This window comes from Columba livia, chromosome 5, assembly GCF_036013475.1.
Source record: "Columba livia isolate bColLiv1 breed racing homer chromosome 5, bColLiv1.pat.W.v2, whole genome shotgun sequence".
NCBI lineage: Eukaryota > Metazoa > Chordata > Aves > Columbiformes > Columbidae > Columba > Columba livia.
In genome coordinates this window covers 30,352,848-30,376,521 of record NC_088606.1, presented here as the reverse complement: position 1 = coordinate 30,376,521, position 23,674 = coordinate 30,352,848, and the positions used below count along the sequence as shown (strand labels likewise).

The 23,674-nt window shown below is 36.4% G+C and overlaps 1 protein-coding gene across 2 annotated transcripts in view; it reads right to left on the bottom strand.

Annotated features, from left to right (window-relative positions):
* Positions 1-23,674, bottom strand: part of PRKD1 (protein kinase D1) — a 136,019-nt gene that overhangs the window by 28,324 nt on the left and 84,021 nt on the right. Inside the window, exons 3-6 of one of the 2 annotated variants that reach the window (XM_065064151.1) lie at positions 15,392-15,523; positions 14,496-14,656; positions 11,711-11,734; positions 1,364-1,574 (exon numbers count right to left, since the gene is read on the bottom strand). In XM_065064151.1, coding sequence (XP_064920223.1) covers positions 1,364-1,574; positions 11,711-11,734; positions 14,496-14,656; positions 15,392-15,523 — 528 coding nt within the window. The remainder of the gene's footprint in view (positions 1-1,363; positions 1,575-11,710; positions 11,735-14,495; positions 14,657-15,391; positions 15,524-23,674) is intronic. The other variant, XM_065064152.1, reaches the window with a different exon arrangement.

Sequence of the window (23,674 nt, the reverse complement as noted above, 5' to 3'; positions counted from 1 at the left end):
TGGCTGCAAAGCCAGAGCTGCTCTTCCAGTGAAGGCAGCAGACTGGGCTGCAGTATATCCACTGCAGCTTAAGAGATCAACTACATATTCAATGCTGAGGACTGAACATTGAAACAGCAGAACCCGAGCCAACAAATGTGAGAAAATATTTGTTCTCTACATCTCAAGGCAACTTCTACACAACTTTCAGTGGAGGGTTCCTTCAATACCCTTCTTATTTTTCAGGTAATTTTATTTCCCTCTACCTTTACTTTTTCATATGTGTAAGTAGCACTTTAGTAGATGCCATCTTAACTGTTTTCCTTTGGCTTTTTTACATTTTACTTAAACTAACAGCTGTAATTTATTATCACACCTGGAAAAGCAAAGAGTCAGGCAGGAAGAAATATACTAAGGTTGTCCATAACCTTGTAATTATTTAACTTCAGATTGATCAAAAACCCAATTGAGGTACAGCAGTGCCAAACTGTAGGTAAATATTTTTGTAAAAAATCAGGTTCGTATTTGCTTATGTCACTGGGATTCGTAATGAACTGAAACAGGTGATGCCTTCACAAAGATTTTGCTTTAGTTAAATCACATCAGCATCACATCTTAAGCTAAAGGAATGCAACTTCATATTTTTGCAGGGTGTTAGTTTAAGGCAGCAACACAAAATCTACAGATTAATTCTGTGAGAGTTATTGTTTATGTTAATAGAAGGAAGGTGATTTTAAGGATCTGTTAGCTGACATGATCTAACACCATGGCATGCACAATGCTTCATATTCATGGGCACCCTAGTTGGCTGAGGTGAGCCAGTGATCTAGGCTACAATCCAGGGGGCTTGATTCACTTTGGCACCTACTAAGGTACAACACCAGGAGCCTGGAGAGCACATTAGTCACATTGAAAAAATGTGGTTTTAAGTTCTCAAATAAGGTCATCTTATTTTATTTCCATTACAGCTCTCCCAAAACCCTGAACTGCTGGGACTCAGGCTTCAATTCAAGCATAAGACTGTAGATTGAAAACAATGAAGATAAGAATATAGTACTTGTGTTAACTATGCTGCTGTACCTGCCTGTGAGCACACACTCACCTAGTGCCAAATACAAGTAAATTTACACCTGCATGAAAAAGATGCAAGCTACTGCAGATATACTGCAGGGTAAGAATGAACAGCCACGCAACCAGCTCCTGCAGAATAGCAATTGCTGTAATTGACTCCAGCTGAATCCAATGTAATTATACATGTGCCCACACCCACACAGTTCAGTGAGGAAATCACGAGTAAGTACATACCTCAACTCATACTACTCAAATGTTAATTTACTAATTTTATTACAATTAGCTTTTATGTTCCTAAAGGGTGACTACTTACCTTTACACTGCAAACCCTGTCTAAAAATCCCTTTGAGAAGCTTCTTACAGTACTGGCAAACTGTTGGCCGTGTGTAAGAGTGGATGACAAAAGTGTGAGGCACTTTAACCTTGGAGAGTAAGATCTTGTCTAGCTGAATAGGTCGTCCAATGTAGGACTGTGAATTTGATCTCTTCTCTCGCCCACTGAATGATTCTGATGGTGTCTTTTGCTATGAAATACATAAAAGAACATTTGAAATAATCATGATACATTCATTTTTAAACTAATATCATATTCATATATACCTGCCTGAAGAACAGTAACTCACATGTCATAAAAAGTAACATAAATGCTTTTAACCACTAACAGAACATGTAACATACCCTCTCTCAGACTGCTTTCAAAAAAGTGGAATGGTATCAATATATTTGCCAACACTAATATCATACATTTCACATTGTGGTTGAAAAAGGTTTTTATTTAAAAAACGCCATATTTTTATCAAAATTTAATTATTCATTAAAGATTTCTCAGAAAAGCATTTTGTGTTTAATAAAAACACAAACCTCTCTTATTTTATGTTTTATGTAAAAGGTAACATTGAAAGGCTGTATTTTTTGTATGAACATTAATAAAATTATTACCTTATTCAATGTGCATGCAGGTTTTTGATAAGACAACAGATTAGTATTTTTCATCCCTTCAATTTATAACTTTTGCTATCACTAACCTTACCACATTCAGATTATGCACAATAGATCACAATAGGCTTTTATATATATAGCATATATATAAATATGTATGAAGTGAGACACACAGTCTAAAGTATGGAATCAAAAGAATTCCTCAAACAAATGAGTTACCTTAGTTTCTCCTCTAAATTCATTTAGATGTAAATATGCTAATTGCCCCAGAAAATAACTGACCCAGAAAACTACTTTATCCTAAGAATTGCCCTTGAGAAACAACCAAGCTACACTCACAGTTAACAACGAAAGGAGAAAAAAGTTACAAGATGCAGCTTGATCATTTAAGACTCAGCATTTTCTTGCCATCATCTGCAAGTAATCTGATAACTGAAGACTAGAAAATGAGTCATCCCCCAGTGTGTCTGCACAGTTCAAAAAGTTGTAGTAGCTGAAACTTCAGATTGGCCTACCTGGAAAAACTGTTCTGTTTTAAAGTAATAATGTTATAGGAAATTCTACAGCTAAGAAGGCTGATCATTATTTTGTGGTCACAAAAATACAAAACTACATTTCTGTATGCTTCTGTCTGAGAATCTTGGAGTAAAGAGGAATTTGAAAGTCATTTTGGTGGCAGAAGAACCTAAGGAGGTGCAGACTTTGCCTTCATAGTGTATTGCCATATGAAGAAAAGAAAAAGTTTCCTCCTTCCAAAGATCAGGTAGGTTTCTTATTGTGAAGATCATTCTTTTTTTCTTTTGGTTATACTGCAGTACTATCTGTCTTTCCAAGGACACTTATGTAGTAGATTTGGTGAACATTAGAGCTACCCTGCATCAGTGTCAACATCACATGCTCATCCACTGTATATAAATGCAGTTCTATCAAATCAAGAAGAAATATGCAAAATACATTGTATGAGCCAGGTGCATGTGGTGACCATAAATAAACTGTATAAGAAAGCATCTGTCTCTTCTTCATCGTAAATCATAGTGGAAAACAAACAACACCCAGCCAAACCTAAAAACCAAACCAGACTCACTTTAGGATAAAATTTATTTAATATATGTTAATTAGCAACATTGTTTACCTAAAATTTCCAAGGCAGATTGCATTAAGTCTCGTGAAATCAACATGAACAGAATTTTGGAAGGAAGGGCAGAAGCCCAGCAGGAAGGAAGAACGAGTCTACATATACAGCACAAACTGCATTGCTCAGCTTGTGCAAACTACCTGTAAATGACAACCCTCAGTACCTGCAGACAGGACAAAGCACACAAGAGGAGCCAGAAATACTTAGGTGGCCCTTTCACTATTGTGTGTCGAATAGCGACAGTTCTGGCCCAGACTGACGCTACTTCAGTCTTCATGCAGTGCCTTGCAAGTTAGACATCCTCAACCCGGTGCTATGGTCAGATACCTGGCTCCGAATTTGCTCTTCAGTGCTCATAATAAGAACACTTATATATGTGACATATTACATTTTAATGTAAGTATTTTCTTTTTGAATAAAGTAATTCCTTAATGGTTTGCCTTAATTCTAATCACTACCTGCAAGGCATTAGTCACAAAGCTTTGCTGTCTTTACCTTGAATATGGACATTTAGTAGATTTTTCATGTTGTGACACTATTCTCGTAAAATGTACTTTAATTGAAAAGGAGTAAGAATTTCTAACGGGAAAGAGTACTACAGTTTGCTTTTGCAGTTGTCACTACAACAAATTAATATTTCAGTTTACTGTTCTTAACACTAGAGCTACTTCTTGACAATCTTATTCATGCCTGAAGTACAAGTGATTCAAACATCTCCTCACATTATGATCTCACTTAGAACCTATCTAGTATCACCTAAACTAAATCTACTTTGTATTGTCATCCTTTTACTTCATTTTCCAAATTATTGTCAAATCAAAAAATATTTTTGCAACTGAATACTGCTAAAAGCTTTTTAAAAGTCCAAATTACGTCTAGTTAACTTCATATTCAAAGGATTTTAGAAAGCTGGATCAGCCCCATTTTCCTCACCAAATGCTTTGCAGGTTTCAGAAACCTCAGTGGTATTGCTGAAATGTACTGAGACTAACCTTAGGCACTTATATGACTAAAAGAGAGAGACAAGCTTCCCTACAGCTTTGGCTCTGATCACTGAGATGTGCTGCCTAGATGATGTCTGATCAAATCTCAGGTGCGGTACACTATGGGTTTCAGACAAATTACTTGCTATAGTTTTTGCTCTTTCAGTTTGATGGCATGTTTTTCAGTTTTGATGTGCTAGTATATGCTTCTGAATAGTTCTGAGAAAATGTTAGGGTGGACAAAAAGTTAATTCTATGTGCTCTATATTGACTCAGACTTTTCTGAAGGATAATTCTGCAACAGTCATTCATCATACCATCAGCTTTGATCAAATATCAAGCTACCTTTGATGAAGCTTTTTTATTACTCTTCATTAAACTTGCTTCTTGAAACTTCTATCAGTCAACACAGTTATAATTTTTGAAGGATTTATTTCAAATCTCACTTCACATGGCTGCTGCCTAATATTAGAAAATAGGTGATCAATTATATTTTTGCTAGTAATTTAGACGTGTTCTCTACAGATTCAAGCAGAAATGGATACTAAACAAAAGGTAAAACATTAGAAGACCTAGTGCAGGACATCAATTGTCAAGACCAGTCCCCACCTTAATTTTCTAATGTGATTTTAATATTTACACTGCTGCTTATATTTCTGCTAAAAATAATGTACTGAGAATGCATAACAAGCTCAAAGATAAACAAACACAACAATTTCACCATCTTCACCTCAAAACAAGTGACATGAAATAAGTAGGCCTAAACTTAACTCTAACAACTTCTTTGTAGGCAATATCTGTCAGCTCTTCCATTCACAGTCATATTTACAGAAAAAGGATGTCAACTTTGCCAGTCTGCAAGCACTGGGCTGCTATGCAATAGCAGTGTAGTACACCATGTAGCACACTGGCAATTACTTATTTGCAGTACCTTCAGGTCAAGTAAAAGGTAAAGTTGATTTTCACTTTCTCCCATACTAGAAAAGACATCAGCAGCCATGGATCCAGCCTCTCTCCTGCATGGTCAGGCCTGATATGATGGACTTGCACTCCTTCCCTCTTCCAACTGGAGGCAATGGGACCCTCTGCTTCTGCCCAGAGGTAGGAAGGGAATGGAAGCTGGTGGCAGAAGACTCATGACTGACTGGGAGAAGGAATGCTTTCTCCATACTGTCATTGACGAGCTTCTCCTCTCAATATCTTCCAAAACTCCTGTCAATATCCCTTAACTTCCAGCACTCCCAGCATCAAACAGATACCACAACTTAAAGCCCCTGAAAGGAAACCAGGAACTATCCTGTTTTCACTGCAAATGCAAAAATCTCTTCCACAAAGCACCTTCTCCTTCAGCCCGTCTGCCTGGTTTGTTAGAAAGATAAATTAGTTTTTCCTGGTAGTCAGCCAGACTACTGACTCAGCAAATCTGGAAACTTCCCAGGAAATCGTTGCTTAACTGGATTACACCATGGAAACTAACAGCCTGCACTGATCCAAACACTAAACAGTCCTTTAGAACAATCATCTCAGCAAGGTAATTTATACTTTAACAGCTCAAAATATTAATTTCCAAGTGACAAACATGAAGAATCACGTGCAGATATTTAACTGAATGAATGGCCAAGCAAGCCAGTGACACTGATCACATCCAGAGACTTCAATTAAATTATGCCTTAAACTACGAGACTATCTAAAAGAATCCAGTGTTTTCTTACTCTTTTATTTTGAAAAAAAAAATTATTCCAAGAAAGGAGAGGTGCCAAGCTTTTTCCCAGCATGGGGCATTCTGTGTGACTCTTACTAGCTGACACATTGCCCTCCTCCTTGTTCAATTTGTTCAAATTTTTTGAATAGGTAGACTGAAGCTACCTAGGGTTTATTTGCTGAGCTTTATTCAAAGGTATTCAAGGACACAAGAAGTTTGTCTGCAGTAGCCAGAAGCAAAGTGATTGTGCAGAACCCTGTCATTGTAGGGAGACATCCTCCATGTAACTGTTACCCCAAAGGTAAAATCCCTCAGCAGGAGATCCCTCTGTCTGTCTTTTTACCTTGTTCAAATCTATTGCAAAATACAATTAAGAAACTGAAATAAATACTGATTCCCTGCCAATGGATTCAGCTGTTATCACCTGGGTGAGTTTGACTGTTTTCTAGCACTACTTCTATCCCTCCCAGGCACAGAAATCAAAGAAACCTTAGGGAGACACTGAAAGGCCTAATGGGAAGCAGTAAAGCTGACTGCCTGCATGCAGTTGGCCTCTTCAGAACAAACACAAGGAACAACCATACAACACGGCTACACAGGCTGGCCTTAAACATTAAACAGACCGCTGTTTGCTTGACTTCTTTTAAAGAGTTTCGACAGTCCACTAAAAATGTCCAAGGGTTTCTGACAAAACTTTGCTGAAGTTTCATGTTTTAGAAGAGTCCGAAAAGAAATACTTAAATTTTGACATTTAATCATCTTATTTTAAATCACGCTTGTGGAAACAAATTCAAGTCAGTGAACTTCACTCAGAAGAGAACAGGCTACGCATCCTATATTCTCCTAAATACATCATTTTTCAAAACTGTTCACAAAGAAGTGCTAACCTTTTGCAGGCTCAATATCTAAAAAGTACTGTGACATTATTCCTGTACTTATAACTGAGATATTAAATCAAAAACAACACAGGTATTCCTACATTTTTGAAATGTTTGTGTTAACAAAAGAAGCAAACTACCATGAACTAGTTTTTTTTAAAATTTATATACTTGGACAACTGAGAAAGTGATGCATATTTAAAAAAAAAAAAAAAAACAAACAACAAAACAACCAAACCACAAACGAAACCAAAAAACAACAAACAAACCAGCTGTAACTGTCCGCATGAAGTTTCATTTTTAGCATTTTCTTCCTATATTGAAGTCAGAGGATAAAGCCTTAATAAAAAGTTCATATACAATTTCTTCACAGGAAGCTACTGTCAAAAGAGGTGCTAGACATCTATGTAACCACAGGAACCATGTTTTTAATGCAATGGAAATGTTGACTTTCTTTTACAAATTAAACTATGTGACTGTAATTAAGTGAATTCAAGGAAACAAATCTTCAGTTAAATATACTGAAATACCACAGTTAGAATGCAATCAACTGTGTTGTCTTTCGAGGCTTCTTGCACTCTTTAAGTCAAGTGTACAATTTAATCCTACAAGTACCACAGTTAGATAGCTATGGTCTGAAAAACACTTGAGTCTTACATGTGTAAACACATTGAAGAACTGATTTCAGTACAAGCTGTTAATATTAAACTATCCACAGATGGAAATTACTATGTACCCTGTTCCTCCACTCAGACATCAATACCAGCAAACAGTGGTTTGAATACTGTCTGTAACCTGTCTTATTTTGTAAAGTAACAAGAGAAGATTACTGGGTTTCAGCAGTCCTTGTGTAACTACAATAACTTCTCAGAGTCAGGGATTTTCCAAAACAAAAGCCCTGTGCTGACAAAGGATTTGCTCATGACAGCACACATAGTAGGGCTTACATAGCTCAAAGTCTTTTTCTGCATCTTAGAGACAGAAGTTCCTTCAATAATATGAAGTTTACTCTGACTTTCTATTATGTGCTTAATAATTTGAAGTATAATAATTTAAAGTAATAAATTATTTTCAGGTAAGTCTCTTGCACTACTAGAATGCCCATATCATAAGCTGGACTCAGCAGTTCAGTTGTGCCTAGAACTTGTGCATAGAACTAATAAGAAAGAGGAAAAAAAAGGGCACATAACATGACACAAAGGTGGTATAGCTAAGTTGTAATTCAAGACAAAACCATTCAGAGAGTCTTTGTACAATTATAGTTCACACCATGACATATTAATATTACTTGGACATTGTCTCTACACCGTCATTATAGAATCAGGGATAGCCAGCAGGCCTCTGGTCTTAACCACAGCCACTGGTTTGGAAAAAGTTTTGACATTGGACAGAGGAAGTCTAGACATATCAGGCTGGTGAGGCTTGTCAAAAGGGAGGAAGTTTGGGGGCAGTAAATTGTTATCAATAAGAAAAACAAGCTTATATATTAGAAGGGAAAGCACCACTGAACTTATTTGGGCCAGGTAACTGGAGATAAAATATTGCCTCTATATTCTTCAAAACACAAACTGCACTTTGGGATCTTCCACGATTTCACAAGACCCAGCACAAACATGAATGATGTTTCAGAGATGCTATAGGAAAAAAAAAAAAGTGTGTTGCAGGGTTTGCCACTTTTTTATATTTTCAATACATACGAACCCTTGTGTCAAGTACTTAGAAATTTCAAAAACTTAACTCTGAGTATACGTTTGCTAAGACTGTACCATACACTCCTAAAGAATTCCTACTGGGACAGTCACAAAGCGTCTACAACTCCTCAGTTTAAGCCATGGTGGCATATATTGAAGGATCATAAGCTGATAACTACTATCATTGTATGTTTTTCCTAAAAACACAATAGAGGATTTAAGAACAAGTAGCAATTGCCTGAGGACAAGAACAACCCAAACTTCTCTCCTCTTCCAAGCTGCAGAATCAAATACTCACTAAACCTCTCCAAGTTCTCACAAACAAGTTGCATTCACAAACATCAGCGGACATGGCATATATGAAATTTCAGAACATGTATATCTTGAGCTTTTTACCATTTTCTCTTCTACCTATCTTCCTAGATATATGGAAAACATTAGGTACACAACTGATCCGATACTTATTGCTTTCCTAAATATGCATATTTTAAATTAAAATAATTGGCTCAATCACGTTTTAGGTCTCATCTAGCTGTAATGAACTTCTGAACTTCTGAAACAAATTGTGACAAATTAGATCAGAAAAGCTCTAATGTAGTTTGAGTTAGTTACAAGAACCTCAGTACTACAGTATTCAGTGCACGACAGCTAATACAGGAACTACTATTATTTTATGGTCCAGTAATGTGTAAGGTAAGCCATTCCAACTTTACTTTCTTTATCCTACAATGTTTTAATTCAGGGTTCAGTTGGATATGGAATGTCACAGACAGGCAATGTGTTAAGAAAAAATGTGAACCTCATTTTAAATAGTTTTTGTTGAGTTGTTTTTTACCTTGAATATATTTTAATATTTCAAATTAATTGTACAAAAGCAAGAATACTAAAGATACCTAAAATATTGTGTTTAATTCCTGTTTAAACATTTAACTTTCAGTGCCAGACTCACTTGAGTTCTTGATTCTCAGTTCTGTTCAGTGTATGACCCTACATTTACCTGGTGAATCCGGCACTAAATCAATATTAACGTTACTTAGGACGGGTTTAGTTCACAGCTAATATTTTACACTTTTATTATTTTTAAATAACATCTAGATTTTGGACCTCAAAAAATTTTCAGGAGCACTCCTCAAAACAGCACAGGGTATTTTATTAAACAAACAGGCACACTGAATATATGTTCCCATTTGACAGAGAGGAATGTGCAGTGCACATCACTGGAGCACAGAAGGATAACTTGGGGTGACAAGAATAAAACATAACTGTGAGTGATATTAATTCAGAGTTAACTTGAGTGCCTTTCTTCAAGAGGAAATATTAATTTTGCTTCTGAGGATCTTTCATCTAATGAACTCCAGCCATTAGAAAAGGACTCCTACTAACTACAACTGGCTTAAGGCACAAAGCAGCTCTTCTTTAACCCCTCCCTCAAGGGCTCCTTTTTTCCAGTCCAGTGAGCTGGGGAGGCATATGAGGCTCCACAGAGACTGAACTAGGAAAAGGAGATGTGTCTTCTGTCTGAGTGTGGAACAGAAAGGCTTCATACACTGGAAATATTTGAGCCACTGGAAAGGAGGACTCCTTATTTCAATGGGGAAGAGAAAACAGCAGCTGTAGTAAGAGCTGGGTAAAAGGGAAGAAAGGGAAAATGACCAGCTACAACTCAAGACAATTCCCTCCCAGAGAATCTAATGTCCTAGTTCTGCAAAACCACTCTTCTATATATAGCTGAGAAGCCTCAAGCCAGCTCTGCTTAAAACAAATCTACAGAGGCAGGCAACACCTGGTGCTTTGTATTCTGTCAGTGATAAGAAGATAGCCTTTTTAAGGAAAATTATTTAAATTACAAATTATTTAGTAAAAATAAATCCTGATTCTGCATCAAAAAGCAAAGATAATATGTAAATAACTCTGTACTATTACATTTACCTGTGCCCTGTAAGACACAGCATTCCTATTTTAAATGTAAAAATTAGCTAGGCTTTTTCCGAGAAATCACTTCCAATGTGTCTATAAAATTACCTTAACGCATCAACATCCGTTGCTTCCAGAAGAATGAATAAAAATTACCAAAATAATAGAAACATATATAAAAATAGAAATAAAATTATATTGTGTTGTGCAAATGTATTTTGAAGTAAAAACATAGATGGTTAGCATATTTGTTTTTTACTAAAGAAACACAATCTTGTTCTTCCTCCAGATGATACCTTTATTTTTTTTTCATTACTCATTTTAATTACCATTAATTTAGGGTAATTCATCACCATTCAGATTGATGGATTCATTATTTTCAGATAGCACATACTTAGATTAACATTATCTTAGACGTAGGGAACAGGGTTTTTGTAATATGCCTGTTTGTATCGTTTTATTTGTGTTCTGTGGAGTTATGATTCTGGGGTACACTATGATACTTAGGCACACTACAGTAAGTATATACATCTTTCAGGAAGAGACAGTTATTTCTTTCAAAGAGATGGATAATTAGCCACGATAATCTTCATTACAGCATAACAAAATATTCCTCAGATTAACTATGTAGTATTTCTAAATACGAAAACATTTCCAAAGCCTGCTCTTCTCTGGCTGCATCTCAAATACATGCTGCAAGGGAAAAATGTGAACATTTAACAGTTTCACAAACTTTTGTTATTTAGAAAATCCATATTGAAAGCCAAAGAGGACAACCTTTGACATGAAGTACTCATTAAAAGAAATTGTTTTCCCATTTAGACTTTATATTTATATAGCTGTAACTTAGTTGTACAATGTTCATCTTTATTTCCAAAGAAATACATAATACTTGACTAGTTTTTGTTTATTTGTTTTTTAATGCAACTCTATTCTGAAAAAAAGGCTACTACACTGCATTATGGTATTAGAAGTGTTTTGCTGGTGAGCACCTAAAGGACATGTTTGTTCAGCTCAAAATAAAATGTTTATTTTCTACATTATTCCAGCAAATACCCAGTATTCTGAAAATAAAGTTAAAATTTTCTTCCCTTGTGTTACTACCAGTAAAAAGGGGCTCCAGTCCAACCAATGACCCCTATCAATTGCAAGAAATTAAAAAGCCACTTTTGTATTGAAATATTTTAATGTTAGCTAATTTTACTGTTTAGTATAAGAATTCTGACATTCACTTTGGAGTCTGAGCTTTGGACTTTAACACTGGATATACTCTTTCGAAAAGAAAAACAAATGGTCTTGAGTTCTGAAGATTATAATATACTAATCTGATTAAATGTCTGCATTTCTTCACATTGAGACTGCTAATTTAAGGATTTTCATGATAGTATGATAGGGAGTAGAGTAAATTCAGTACATACCTCATAGCCAGGGCTGACAGGAGACTGAGACAGGAAGTTGGAAAGAAGATAAAGAAACAGAACAAAGAAATAAAGGGGAGAAAAAGACAGAAAATAATGTTACTTTAGAAGCAAGCATGAACGTGTGATTATTTACTGTCATTCTCTGTTATAAAGCAGAATGCGAAAGAATTGCATTTGAGCTATGAGAAGTAAAAATCTGGGTTACATAGCATCCTCCTAGTTCTACATGTTTTAGCATTTCTGTTGATGAGTTTTATACTAAGAAGTTAAGCATCAAAAAGGATATTGGACAGATTTTATTCTTTGCAAGTAGACTTTTAAAGCTGTATACAAATATAGTCCCCAGTCAACTTTGCAGCTCACATGAAATTATCTTTTGGCTAATTAAAACATTTATACCCAAACTGAAACTGTCTGTGTGCAGTGGCTCCCTATGAGAGGATAATGAAAGTACCCTTTGCAAGATTCTGCATTAATGTCTCGAAGACTTTTCAGCTGCACAGTTTTTTGAGGGCATAACATCTTCACTTAGGTAGTGGCATTTTTCCAGAAATCAGACTTACAAGTTAAATTTAACACTGTGAGCAACATTGACAAAAAGGTTCTGAAACCATAACTTAGTTAATATTTCCACCTACGAAAGATCCCCAGGAAATCCCTCTCTCCAAATTGCCCTGAATACCCCATAATAAATGGGGTTAAAAATAACATTTATTTTAGTCCTTTTTAAAGAATACACAGATATCTGATTTAATTCAGTGGTCCCTAACCGAGGTTCTATTTTGTTACCAGCAATTCAAGTGTCACATCAATACTAATAAAGAATGATATGATTTTGTGAATGAGCATTATTTTTCTTAGTATATTCACATAGACTATAGAAATATGAAATGCATTCCAAAGTGCATGCTTTGGTTGGTACCAAACTGCCATACACCTGCCATAAAACTTATCTGACAAGTACTGCAGAAGAATGGAGTCCAAAGGACAGATCTGACACAGGAGAACTGACAAAGCTTATGCACACTTAAAGAAAAGGAAAAAAATTGAAACACATTGAATGCAAAAAACCCAAAACAAAATAGAGGACATTTAGAAGCCATGTGTGAGAGCACTTCTGAAAATCTGGTAAATGATACCATGATTTCCTGAAATAAAGTGAAATCGGAAAGCTATTTAATTTCTTGAGGCTAATGTCCCTCCTCATACCTATTGTAAATACATTTCCTTTATGCATGCATGTGTGTGTGCATGTGTGGCATTCTCATTCATCAGCACAGGTACACTGATGGTTACATGTTCTTAGAATAGTATAACCTTCAGTATATATGAAACTTACGGTATTTCTTCACTGGCAATTCTAATGTTTTCAAAAGTTTTAAAATATGCAGGTTTGCAAACCAGGTATTTCACGTAAGAATGCATCAGTAAACAACACAGTCATATTAAAAATGTTTTCAATTTGCAATTTTTTGCTACCTTGTAACTGTACAGTGAAGTGAATATTTATAGAGAGTACACCAGGATGCTCACTCATCCAATTTTTTTAAACCAAAATTCCAGAAGCAATTCAGAATAAGGGCCAGCCTTCCTCAAAATTTTTTGTCTTGGTCTAAATAAGTCAGCATTTCTGAAACACCTACTGAGAACTGTGAATAATCTATAAGGATTTGTTGCTGCAGTTTTTGCAGAACTTAAGTACCTTACTCATTTATGCAGCTTTTCAATTAAAAATACAGACTCATAATGTTAACCTTAATTTCCAAGTAGCTTTAGACTAATGATAATCAGTAGCATAAGTACATAATTATGGTTCATAGATGGTACTGCATACAACGCCAGGCCTACATCATTTGCAATAGTGTCCTTTTAGTATGTCAAGTTTAATAAGTTTAATATTCTAATTGAGAGGAAAACATGATAATTGTTGTGTGTACTTATAAATTCTTTCCTCTCTTTTAAACCTTAAGGTTTTCAAAACTTTCACTTAGGAGTGGATTCATTTACACACAGTGTAATTTCTTAACTATTCAAGTATATGATGACCATAAGCGTTTAAAGGAATAAATATGTCAAAGATACAAAAATACATATCATTCTAATTTACTCCAGTCATTGCATCTTGTTCTCAGAAGAGTTGTTTTCATGATGGAAAACTCCTATATTAATGCATATACAAGTATACTATATTTTTATAGTGCCTGTGTGTATACTGTACATCTACATATGCATCTGCAAACATATATACTGATATAGACATACATTCACCACAAAGATCTGTTTAAGGAAATAAGGGACACTTCTCCTACTTTCTTTTCAACACTTAAAAATATGCTAAATACCCAGGTTCCAACTAATTAACTGTAGCCTTGACTGTGGCAGATCCTCAGTTTGACACCATGGTGTTTGGGTCACAATGTTTTTTCCTGGTACCAATGAATATAACGGCCTGACATAGAAGAAATGCAAGTTCTAGTTCCAGAGAGACATCCTACAAGATGCAACTGCTCACATGAGCACGGGTGCTAGTTTTACACCTTCAAAACAACCTAATTCTTGACAAAGGGAGGAGAGTCCTGGTAGTATCAGAAGTGCCACATACCTTAAACCTACATACCCTAACCCTTTCAAGTCCAGATGCCTTTTCTCTCAACAATGCTTTGTCATTTACATACCGCCCTCCTCTGTGGTCTCTAACAGGCAAAACCAGATACTGTAGTACTAAATGCCATTATTTCTTAGCAGCAACAGCCACGGCCTCTATAGCTAGGGGATCCCATACCAGAAGGGGTTCATCCGACATGCTGGACGAGGGTTCTGCAGAAACTGTCCGAACAGAGCTGACTCCTGTTAGGGAAACGTTTGACAGGCGCCTTTTCCGTACGCCACTGCAGTTGTTAGGGATTTTAAATGCACATCTCTTATGGTAATTTAGACCACATCCTGAAAAGATAAATTTAAAACCATCTGATTACGGTTTATTACCAGAAAAAGCAAAGAACTTTTTGTTTTGTTCAAAAACAACAAGAATTCAAAAACACAAGCCATATTTTTGATTTAACTTTCTTTCCTCTACTCTACTGGCTTAGCTCCTATACTCTACCAATTTTTAGAGAAATAATGTTAGAAGCTCCAAAAAGTTGTATCTATAACCAGTGTTTCTTTTTTGATTTTTCAAAAATCTGTGGTTTCAAAGTGCAGGAAATTCCTGTGATCAGCATCTGGGAGGTAAGGAAGTCTTTCACTGCAATCCAATTTCATTGGATACGGTCTGCCAGGAGTCAAATAGTTGTGTCAAAATAAGGAAAGATAGCTACTACAAACTCATATGGATTAACAGTAATTTCAGTTAAATGATCTGAATTAATGTGATATAGAATGAGATAGAGACTCAGGCTCATAAAGGGAAATGTAAGACACAGAAAACCTTTTCTTAAAAATACATATAGACCTTTTTTTTTTTTTTTTTGCATTTCAGAGTATCTAGGAGACCTCAGAGCAGTAAAAAGGATTTGTTCTTTAATCAATTTATCATTTTGATAGTTCTTACTGTCTCTACCTACTGTAATTCTTTTCTGATGTATAACCAATTTAAAAGCACCATCAGAGACAACACGCATAAGTGGAACAGAGAGGTCACTTCCTGAGACTGAAAAATCCCATCTCACTGCAGCTTACCTTCACATTTGAGCCCCTGACGCACCAGTCCCCACAGCATTTCTCCACAATGGTCACAGAAGGCTGGCGCTCGGTACGAATGAACAAAAAGAGCATGGGGCCGGATTTGAAAGTCTTCAAATGTAGCAGAAGCTGTAACAAGGAGATCATTCCAAAAATTAATAAAATTATTACCATAACTAATAGGCTCCTTTACATGGTACTTCACAGAACAAAGCAAACCTCCTTTTGGTCACTGTGATGATGAACTTTGAATTTTATATTGGTCATTGTACTATATTCTGAAGATAAAATAATTAATGATTTACCACCACACTACAATGACTCCCATAAAAGAATAAAGCTGCTTTTACAAACTCACAAAAGTAACTTCTCTGAGAATATTTTTGCAATAAAACAAAGGAAGATGAATGGACAAGCTATGTAGACACTTCATAGAAAAGCTTTGTCTCTGAATAGAAATATATTCCTAATTTGCATTTGAGAGAAAAAAATGAAAACAAAACAAACAAACAAAACACCCCACCATTGTTTAAATGGTTCAATTCAAATAAACTCCTAAAGATCCAAATACCCTTAGCCTCTGGCTTGTTCCTTGTTAATTAATGAAAAAAGGACCAGAAATCTGCATACCAATCAAGAAAAGGTTTTAACTAATTAGAGTGGAGTACTAATAAAGACCTATGCCCTGGATTCATTTCCTTCTGTGCACAAAAACACTGCTTTTAGGCAAAACCTTTCTAAAAATGTCCACAGAAAAACATGTTTCTAGCCCAAACCAATTTCTAGTCTAGGAAACTTTTAATAGAGGTATTTGGAATACCATCACAAAAGTAGGATCCAATGACTTCGCAGATATAAAACATTATTATTATTATTATTATTATTATTATTATTATTATTATTATCATCATCATCCAAATCACCTAACAGTTTCTTTAATTCAGGATTTCATTTTTTTCACAATTATTCTGTTTCTAGTTTTCATAATAAGCCATGTTAAAAAGCTGACTTAATTAATAAAATTAGGACTTCATAAAACAGTTGAATATGTTAGAACATCCCAAATCTGAAATAAAGTAGTTTTATATTTATTTAACTACATTAGGCGAGGCAATTTTCAGCCTCAAGGGCTTCCAAACACATAAGGATACTTGTTCAAGTATGTTATCTTTCTATTTTTTTTCCACACTACAGTAGTCAAGTTCAATGTTAAGGCAATGCTCACTCTGTAATGGCAATGGTCTCCTTGGTATACTAGAAAACACAACTCATCAAGACATTACTAACTTATTGTGATTTTACTTTGTCTACTTGAAAGTCAACCACCTTTTCGGTGCATATGGCCAGATGCTTTTCTGCAATCTTGACTGAATCAAAGACTATGTGTGAAAGGTCAAGCAATCAAACTTTAAAATGTATTTTGATGTTATTTAAAATATAAAAAGTATGTATTTTTTATTCACCTGTACAAAGAGAACAAAATACAGGCAATTAACTTCCCTATTTAATTTCGTATTGAAGATATATTGTAGAAACTAGTACACCACCTCCCCAGTACATCATCGGTTTGTAGAGTTCAAGAAGGATTCATTTATCTCGGCTTCTATATCAGCATAAAGCCACCAGGAGGAAAAGGTGCCTCTATGGTCCTACCACATATGGATACCCATTGACCTACAACAGCCCAGCAGCTGGATGAGATCAAATTACAGACACAAATGACACTGAACCTAAAGAAAAGTTGTACTGGAGAAGGAGGAGCAAACACAACACTTTCAGGAGTTCACAGTCATGCTGTAACCTCTCTGAATAGAAAATACACGTGAACATCTGTGCTGGTCAGCCTACAGGTTGGATTCTCCACTCTTGTCTCATATGGAAGCACAGACAGGAATATTTTCTGTTGTCTACTACCAAGGAGTCATTTTGGGCCTTGGTAATTCACACCCTCCATTCCCCTCTGAAACTGTGATACACACGTGAAGACATGGTCTTCACCATTTTGCAATCTCCAGCCATGCAGTACGCTACAACGTATCTCCTCAGCAATGCAGACCACTGTAAACACATCACTAAACCTTCAAATCTCTCTACTTGTTTTCTTCAGAGTATCAGTCTAAATTCAGAGTCTCAGCCTTTCTGTTCAGGACTCTTGATTCTGGAGTTTGCATAGCATATCTACCTACAGCTTTATGAAGAATATTGCAATTAACATCTCCACTTCTTCACATAACAAAATGATCATGGAGAAGTTATATATATGGGAGTCTTCTGAAGGACAAGCATACAAACTGAAACACCATGTCCTATCAGCTTCCAACAGAACTGCAATGTACACTTTGCTATTATCTCTTTAGTTTGAATTTGCAAATAAAAAATAGAAAACCAAAAAGCTTAATAAAACAAGATACTCAGTGAGCACGCATTTCTCCCCAAGGAAAAAGACAAGGAAGACCCTACTATAGGACCTTCAAGCATGATAGCCATGAATTTCGACAACATAAATGTGAATTTTGGAGATGCACACTTTTTGTTTATAAAAACATTCTTTCCTGAGGTTGTTTCTGAAAGCACACAAGTCATAATCAAAGCACTATTAAAACAAGAGAAATGTGTAAAATAAAATTACTGTAAGTCTCAATCTAGAAAAGTATTTAAGTATATATGTAAGTTTATGCCTATTTCCTTGAATACCTACCTGAAGTTACATATGTATTTAAATTCTATATTGAATAAGATTAAAAATACTTTATCTTTACATTAAAATACTAGCTTTTGAGAAAATAAATATCAATATCACTGTAGAAGCAAATCTGAAATTAAAACCTCCTACCTCCCTTGCCTTAGGGATCCGATCATTTGACTCTCTTCCAAATTCAGTTCCATTTGAAGCTTTTAAGTGGATGGAAAGTGTTTTGTTCATGAGTGCCATTCTCTCTACCCCCTAACCCCCTTTCACAAATGGTAAAGAAATAATTTATATTCTTTCCATTAAAGCTGTAAACTGAACCTTCCAATCTCCCTGCAAATTAATTAATGTGTTATCATGGCTCATGTTCTCCTAATAAAAAATGTGTCTACTCCCAAGGCAAAAAAAAAGTAATTCAGAAATTACTTTATTATATCTTTTGTTTAGGTCACATTACAAATATATGTGATATTGAAAAACCACCACACTTAGCAATAATAACATTAACACAATTTTAGGGAGACAGAAATCAAATGTAAAAAGAACTCCTAAAATACTGAACTCACAGTTACTGTATCAGTTACTACAAATGCACGTGCAGTATTGCATATGTAGTTTATTTTTTCGTTTAAATGTCCTTCCTTTTAAATGTGCTTACAATTTCTTGTACAATACATGTTGCCAAACAGAGATTATCAGTTTTTAAAGAAATTGCCTTTCAGTGGAAACTTAAATTTTGCTTAAGTGTTTAAGCGATTACCAAATTGACACCGGGATTATTGTCTGTGCTGAATTACATCTGCATTTAAACAGCTCTGCACCAGGTTAGGCTGTTGTTTTCATGGTGACCTCACCCTCCTGTATCTGCTACATCAGTGAGTATATACTGGAGTTGAAGCTCAGCAGGGGTGAACTGACCGGCAAAACTGTTCACTTACCATCAAGTGTGAGAATATCTGAACTGTATTTCTGTGTCAATAAGGGAGCAGGAGCTGAACTGAAGGGTCCTCAAAGCTATATTTGGAAGCTCCAGAAACCAAAGACAAAGGATGGGAAGGCAGGAAACAGTTTCAGGGAACAATCAAGGACTGTTTGAGCCTACTTTTGTATGGGGTTTTGGGGAGTGTAGGCGAGCATCCCAACAAATCACTATTAGAGGATTTACTCCACAGTTTAAAGATACTCTTAGGTACTAACCATAGAGAAGGTCAGCACAAAATTGAACTTAACAACAAACTGCTAGATGAGGAGCACCAATCTGTTAGTTGAAAAGGTAACTGAGGCAAGTTCTATGATGCTTCCAGCATGATCAAAAAAGGATACCAATGGTAAAAATAAGCAATGAAAATTACCGTTCTTATTCTACATTTCAAAAGTCCTCGCTGCAAAACTGGAATTTACATCATTTTATATAATGGTATATTAAAAAAGCCGTATTATTTTATTCTGACATAATAAATAAAAAAATAAAAAGGCAGGGAGAAAATACGTATTTTATTTTGAGAAAGCTTTAGATTTGGTAAATACTGCAGAACATAGCAATAACAACAAAAAACATCATTCTTTCTCTGTCTTTTGAAACTGTTTTGGCAACGTTCCAGTCTGTTGAAAGGTGTGGAAGTGTCTTGGGTTTTAATTTTTAAGGTAAATAGTGTTTTTCTATGTTTCAGATTTACATGCTCTCAGCGGGCTCTGCAGACCAGCATTTTGTTTGCTTGTGTCATTAAATGATGTTATTTCAGAGCACTATTCACTCTAACTAGTGTCTCATTAGGACCTGAACTGGAAAAAACTATGTTAATGAGCAAGTTACACAAATCTTTACTCTTTATAAACATGGGTAATCCATGTTTCTTGTTGTGCCACCAGTATGGCATAGTTAACTTTCTATGGCTAAACCTAGAATGACTTAAATTTTCCAAACATGCAATTCTAGAAGCAGTCATATATGAATTAGGTTCTTCTTTTAAACTTCTTGGATCATCTTGTAATTCATAACTTTTTAAGATTATGCATCCAAAAAAAGGCTTTCATATAGCAACTAACAATCAAGGTTTTAACTTTCAGAATACTCCTGTTATTCACTGAAAAAAACCCTCTTGATAAAGAGAAAGACATATTTTTTTTCAAATGAAACTGAGACCTTTCTTATTAACAAAAAAGCTTCTCTAATGTCAGGCTATCCTTATGCTTTGACAGAGCACTGATGCTGCAAAGGCAGATTTATGGATGTATGTAAAACTGTGCATTAAAGAAGGGGTTCCAAGTATGCCTACAACCATACCCTGAAAAACTTACTACTCTGCAGAAAAGTTTGCAATGTTACGTTAATACGATACTGTTACACTGTTAGCTCTCAGGCTAACTTGTCATCATCTATTTAAGCATTCCTACTATCAGCAAAACAGACATTGAAACTACAACAGTTATGACAAGACTATTTCATCAAGTCTGCTGACGACTTGGCTGTTAATGGCGAGTACTCCTTGTTCTGGGCTCAGGAGCAGATCTATCAATCAGCACAGCTGGAAATGTGAACAAAGAAGCCATTGCAACTCAAAGAAGCAAGATCCTGCATTCAGAAAGAGGCAAATTATTTACCGATCCTTTTGAGTCCAAAAGGGCTTTGAACTATTAGCAGAGGTGACGTCCTGCTATTATAAGCAACAGAGCTTCACGTAATGGGAGCTGTCATCGAGCATCCACGTCTCTCATGGTGCAAGAAACCATCAACCACATGATTAGCAACAGCATGCCGTTGTGAAAAGCAGACATTCTTCTGCTACGCTCTCCCATTTGAATGCCTTTAAGAGTAACGTATGCCATGGACTTCTCACAGGCGCTTGTAACTGAGTCCTTCCCTACAAGAATTGCTGGTATTCACCACTTAAAAAATAAATATAGCATACAATTATAACACTATTCCACTTAAACCATAACAGTTTATGACTGTATATACTATTTCACTGGGCTAAGAGAAAGCATTTTATTCTTTTTGATATTCCACCCTGGCAAAGACAATCTAAGTTTTCAGAGTTCTATCAAAGTCAGCAGAGCTATGGCAGTTCATACAAACCAAAGAGTTGATCTCTGATCTCCATCTTGAAATCTGATACAAAATTAAACTAAGATTATCAATATCCTGATACATAATGGAAATTGTAACTTCCTAACATCTAGACATGTACAGATTTGTAATCACTCTGTTTCTTTATTTGGTCTGCTCAAAAATAGGGAAACTTGGAAAAAGGGGATCTAGTGAGTTTTCTGGATATGTATGTGAGTACTTCAGCACTCTGAATTTTGCATGCAGGAAAATCCTTCTAATCCAACAAGTATAATTTTGTTTTCCTTATCTGTTATTGTTTTATCCAAATTATTTAAGTAAAAAAGAGCTTAAATTACTAACACTAACAGTTGGCAGGTAATCGGCTGTAGGAGGCAGGAATGGAGGGGGAGATAAATTTTCAGACTTGAATTTTGAACTCTCAAAGAAGCCTGCTACTTGCTAACTGCAACTAGAACTGGCTAGTTGAAATTTTTTAAAACATCCAGACTAAGCAGCAGTGGCATGTCCTCAGTCCTTCAGTGACAGAGGCAGGAAACTGAAATATCAGCAACATGGCTGATCACAAAGTTGTGCTTCTGTATGTGGACTATTTAGTTTGGAAACACTGTGAACTTGTGGGTCTAGAACGAAAAGAAGGTCCCCAAAAAGATGCAGTCATTTCAGGAGGAGGAAGGGGGACTGTAAAACTAAGGTGAACATCCTGCTTAGAGGTAAGATGCTAAAGTGGGGGAAGATCCAAGAGTTCAGGGAGATGGAAGCCAGGGTACATCCATGCATTTTGGTTGGTGACATACAAGACTGGGAGCTGCAAGCAGTAGGACAGCAGGAACAAACATGAGATTGTGCCCAGCCTTTCCTGGAGCTACCGAATGTAAGGCTGGGAAGGGAGCAAATGAGCCAGCGGGGAAGGCATCCAGTAAGGTAAATGCTTTGATCTCCTTTGAAATAAAATCTAGTATGTAGATTCACTACAGATTATTGTTTAAATTTCACATCATGGGTGAGGTAATGCAAACTATAAATCGTAGGAGATAATAAACCATTTGCAATAATTTGTCCAATGCTAGCTCAGGCTTTTACAGAGAGTTTTAATAAAAAAATAATTTTTATGGGTCAATAAGCTTGATTCACGTGTACATTCTGAAGTTCAACTCTAATGGACTTCTATTCATTTGAGAATGATTCCACAGCTTCAAACCTGCAAATTGTACAGTACAGTAGGCTTTATATTCTTTTGAAATCCTGGCACAGAATTATTTCTTTTTGAATTTACTCATTTTTTCAACCAAGTGCAAAAATCTGCAACACCTTAGTTCATGGATTGGCTGGAAGAGACCCTCAAGATCATCAAGTCCAAACATTAACCAAACTCTGGCATTAAACCATGTTCCTAAAAACCTCATATATATGTCTTTTAAACACCTCCAGGGATGGTGACTCCACCACTTCCCTGGGCAGCCTGTTCCAATGCCTGACAACCCTTTCCATTAAGACACTTTTTCTAATAGCCAACATAAACCTCCCCTGGTGCAACTTGAGGCCATTTCCTCTTGTCCTATCACTTACTACTTAGGAGAAGAGATCAACACCGTCCACACTACAACCTCCTTTCAGGTAGTTGTGGACAGCAATAAGGTCTCCTCTCAGCCTCCTTTTCTCCAGGCTAAACAGCCCCAGTTCCCTCAGCCGCCTCCCATCAGACTTGTGCTCCAGACCCTTCACCAGCTTTGTTGACCTTCTCTGAACTCCCTCCAGGACCTCAGTGTCTTTCCTCTAGTGAGGGGCCCAAAACTGAACACAGGATTCAAGGTGTGGCCTCACCAAAGCTGAGTACAGTGGGACAATCACTTCCCTCATCCTGCTGGCCACACTATTTTTCATGCACGCCAGGATGCTGTTGGCCTTTTTAGCCACCTGGGCACACTGCTGGCTCATATTCAGACAACTGTCAATGCACATCCCCAGGGCCTTTTCTACGAGGCAGCTTTCCAGCCACACTTCCCTGAGCCTGTAGCTCTGCCTGGGGTTGTTGTGACCAAAGTGCAGGACCTGGCACTTGGCCTTGTTGAACCTCATACAGCTGGCCTCAGCCCAATGATCCAACTGGTCCAGATCCCTCTGTACAGCCATCCTACTCTCCAGCAGATCAACACACCCACCCAATTTGGTGTCATCTGCAAACTTACTTAGGTTGCAGTCAGTCCCTCATCCAGATCATTGATAAAGATATTAAAGAAAACTGGCCCAGTACTGAGCCCTGGGGAACACCACTAGTGACTAGTGACCAGCCGCCAACTGGATTATACTTCATTCACCACAATATTTTGGGCCCGACCATCTAGCCAGTTCTTTACCCAGTGAAGAGTACGCTTGCCCATGACAGTTTCTCCAGGAGAATGTTGTGGGAAACAGTGTCAAAGGTTTTACTGAAGTCTAAGTACACAACATCAACCAGGTCACCTAGTCATAAGAGGAGATCAGGTTGGTCAAACAGGACCTGCCTTTCATAAACTCATGGTGA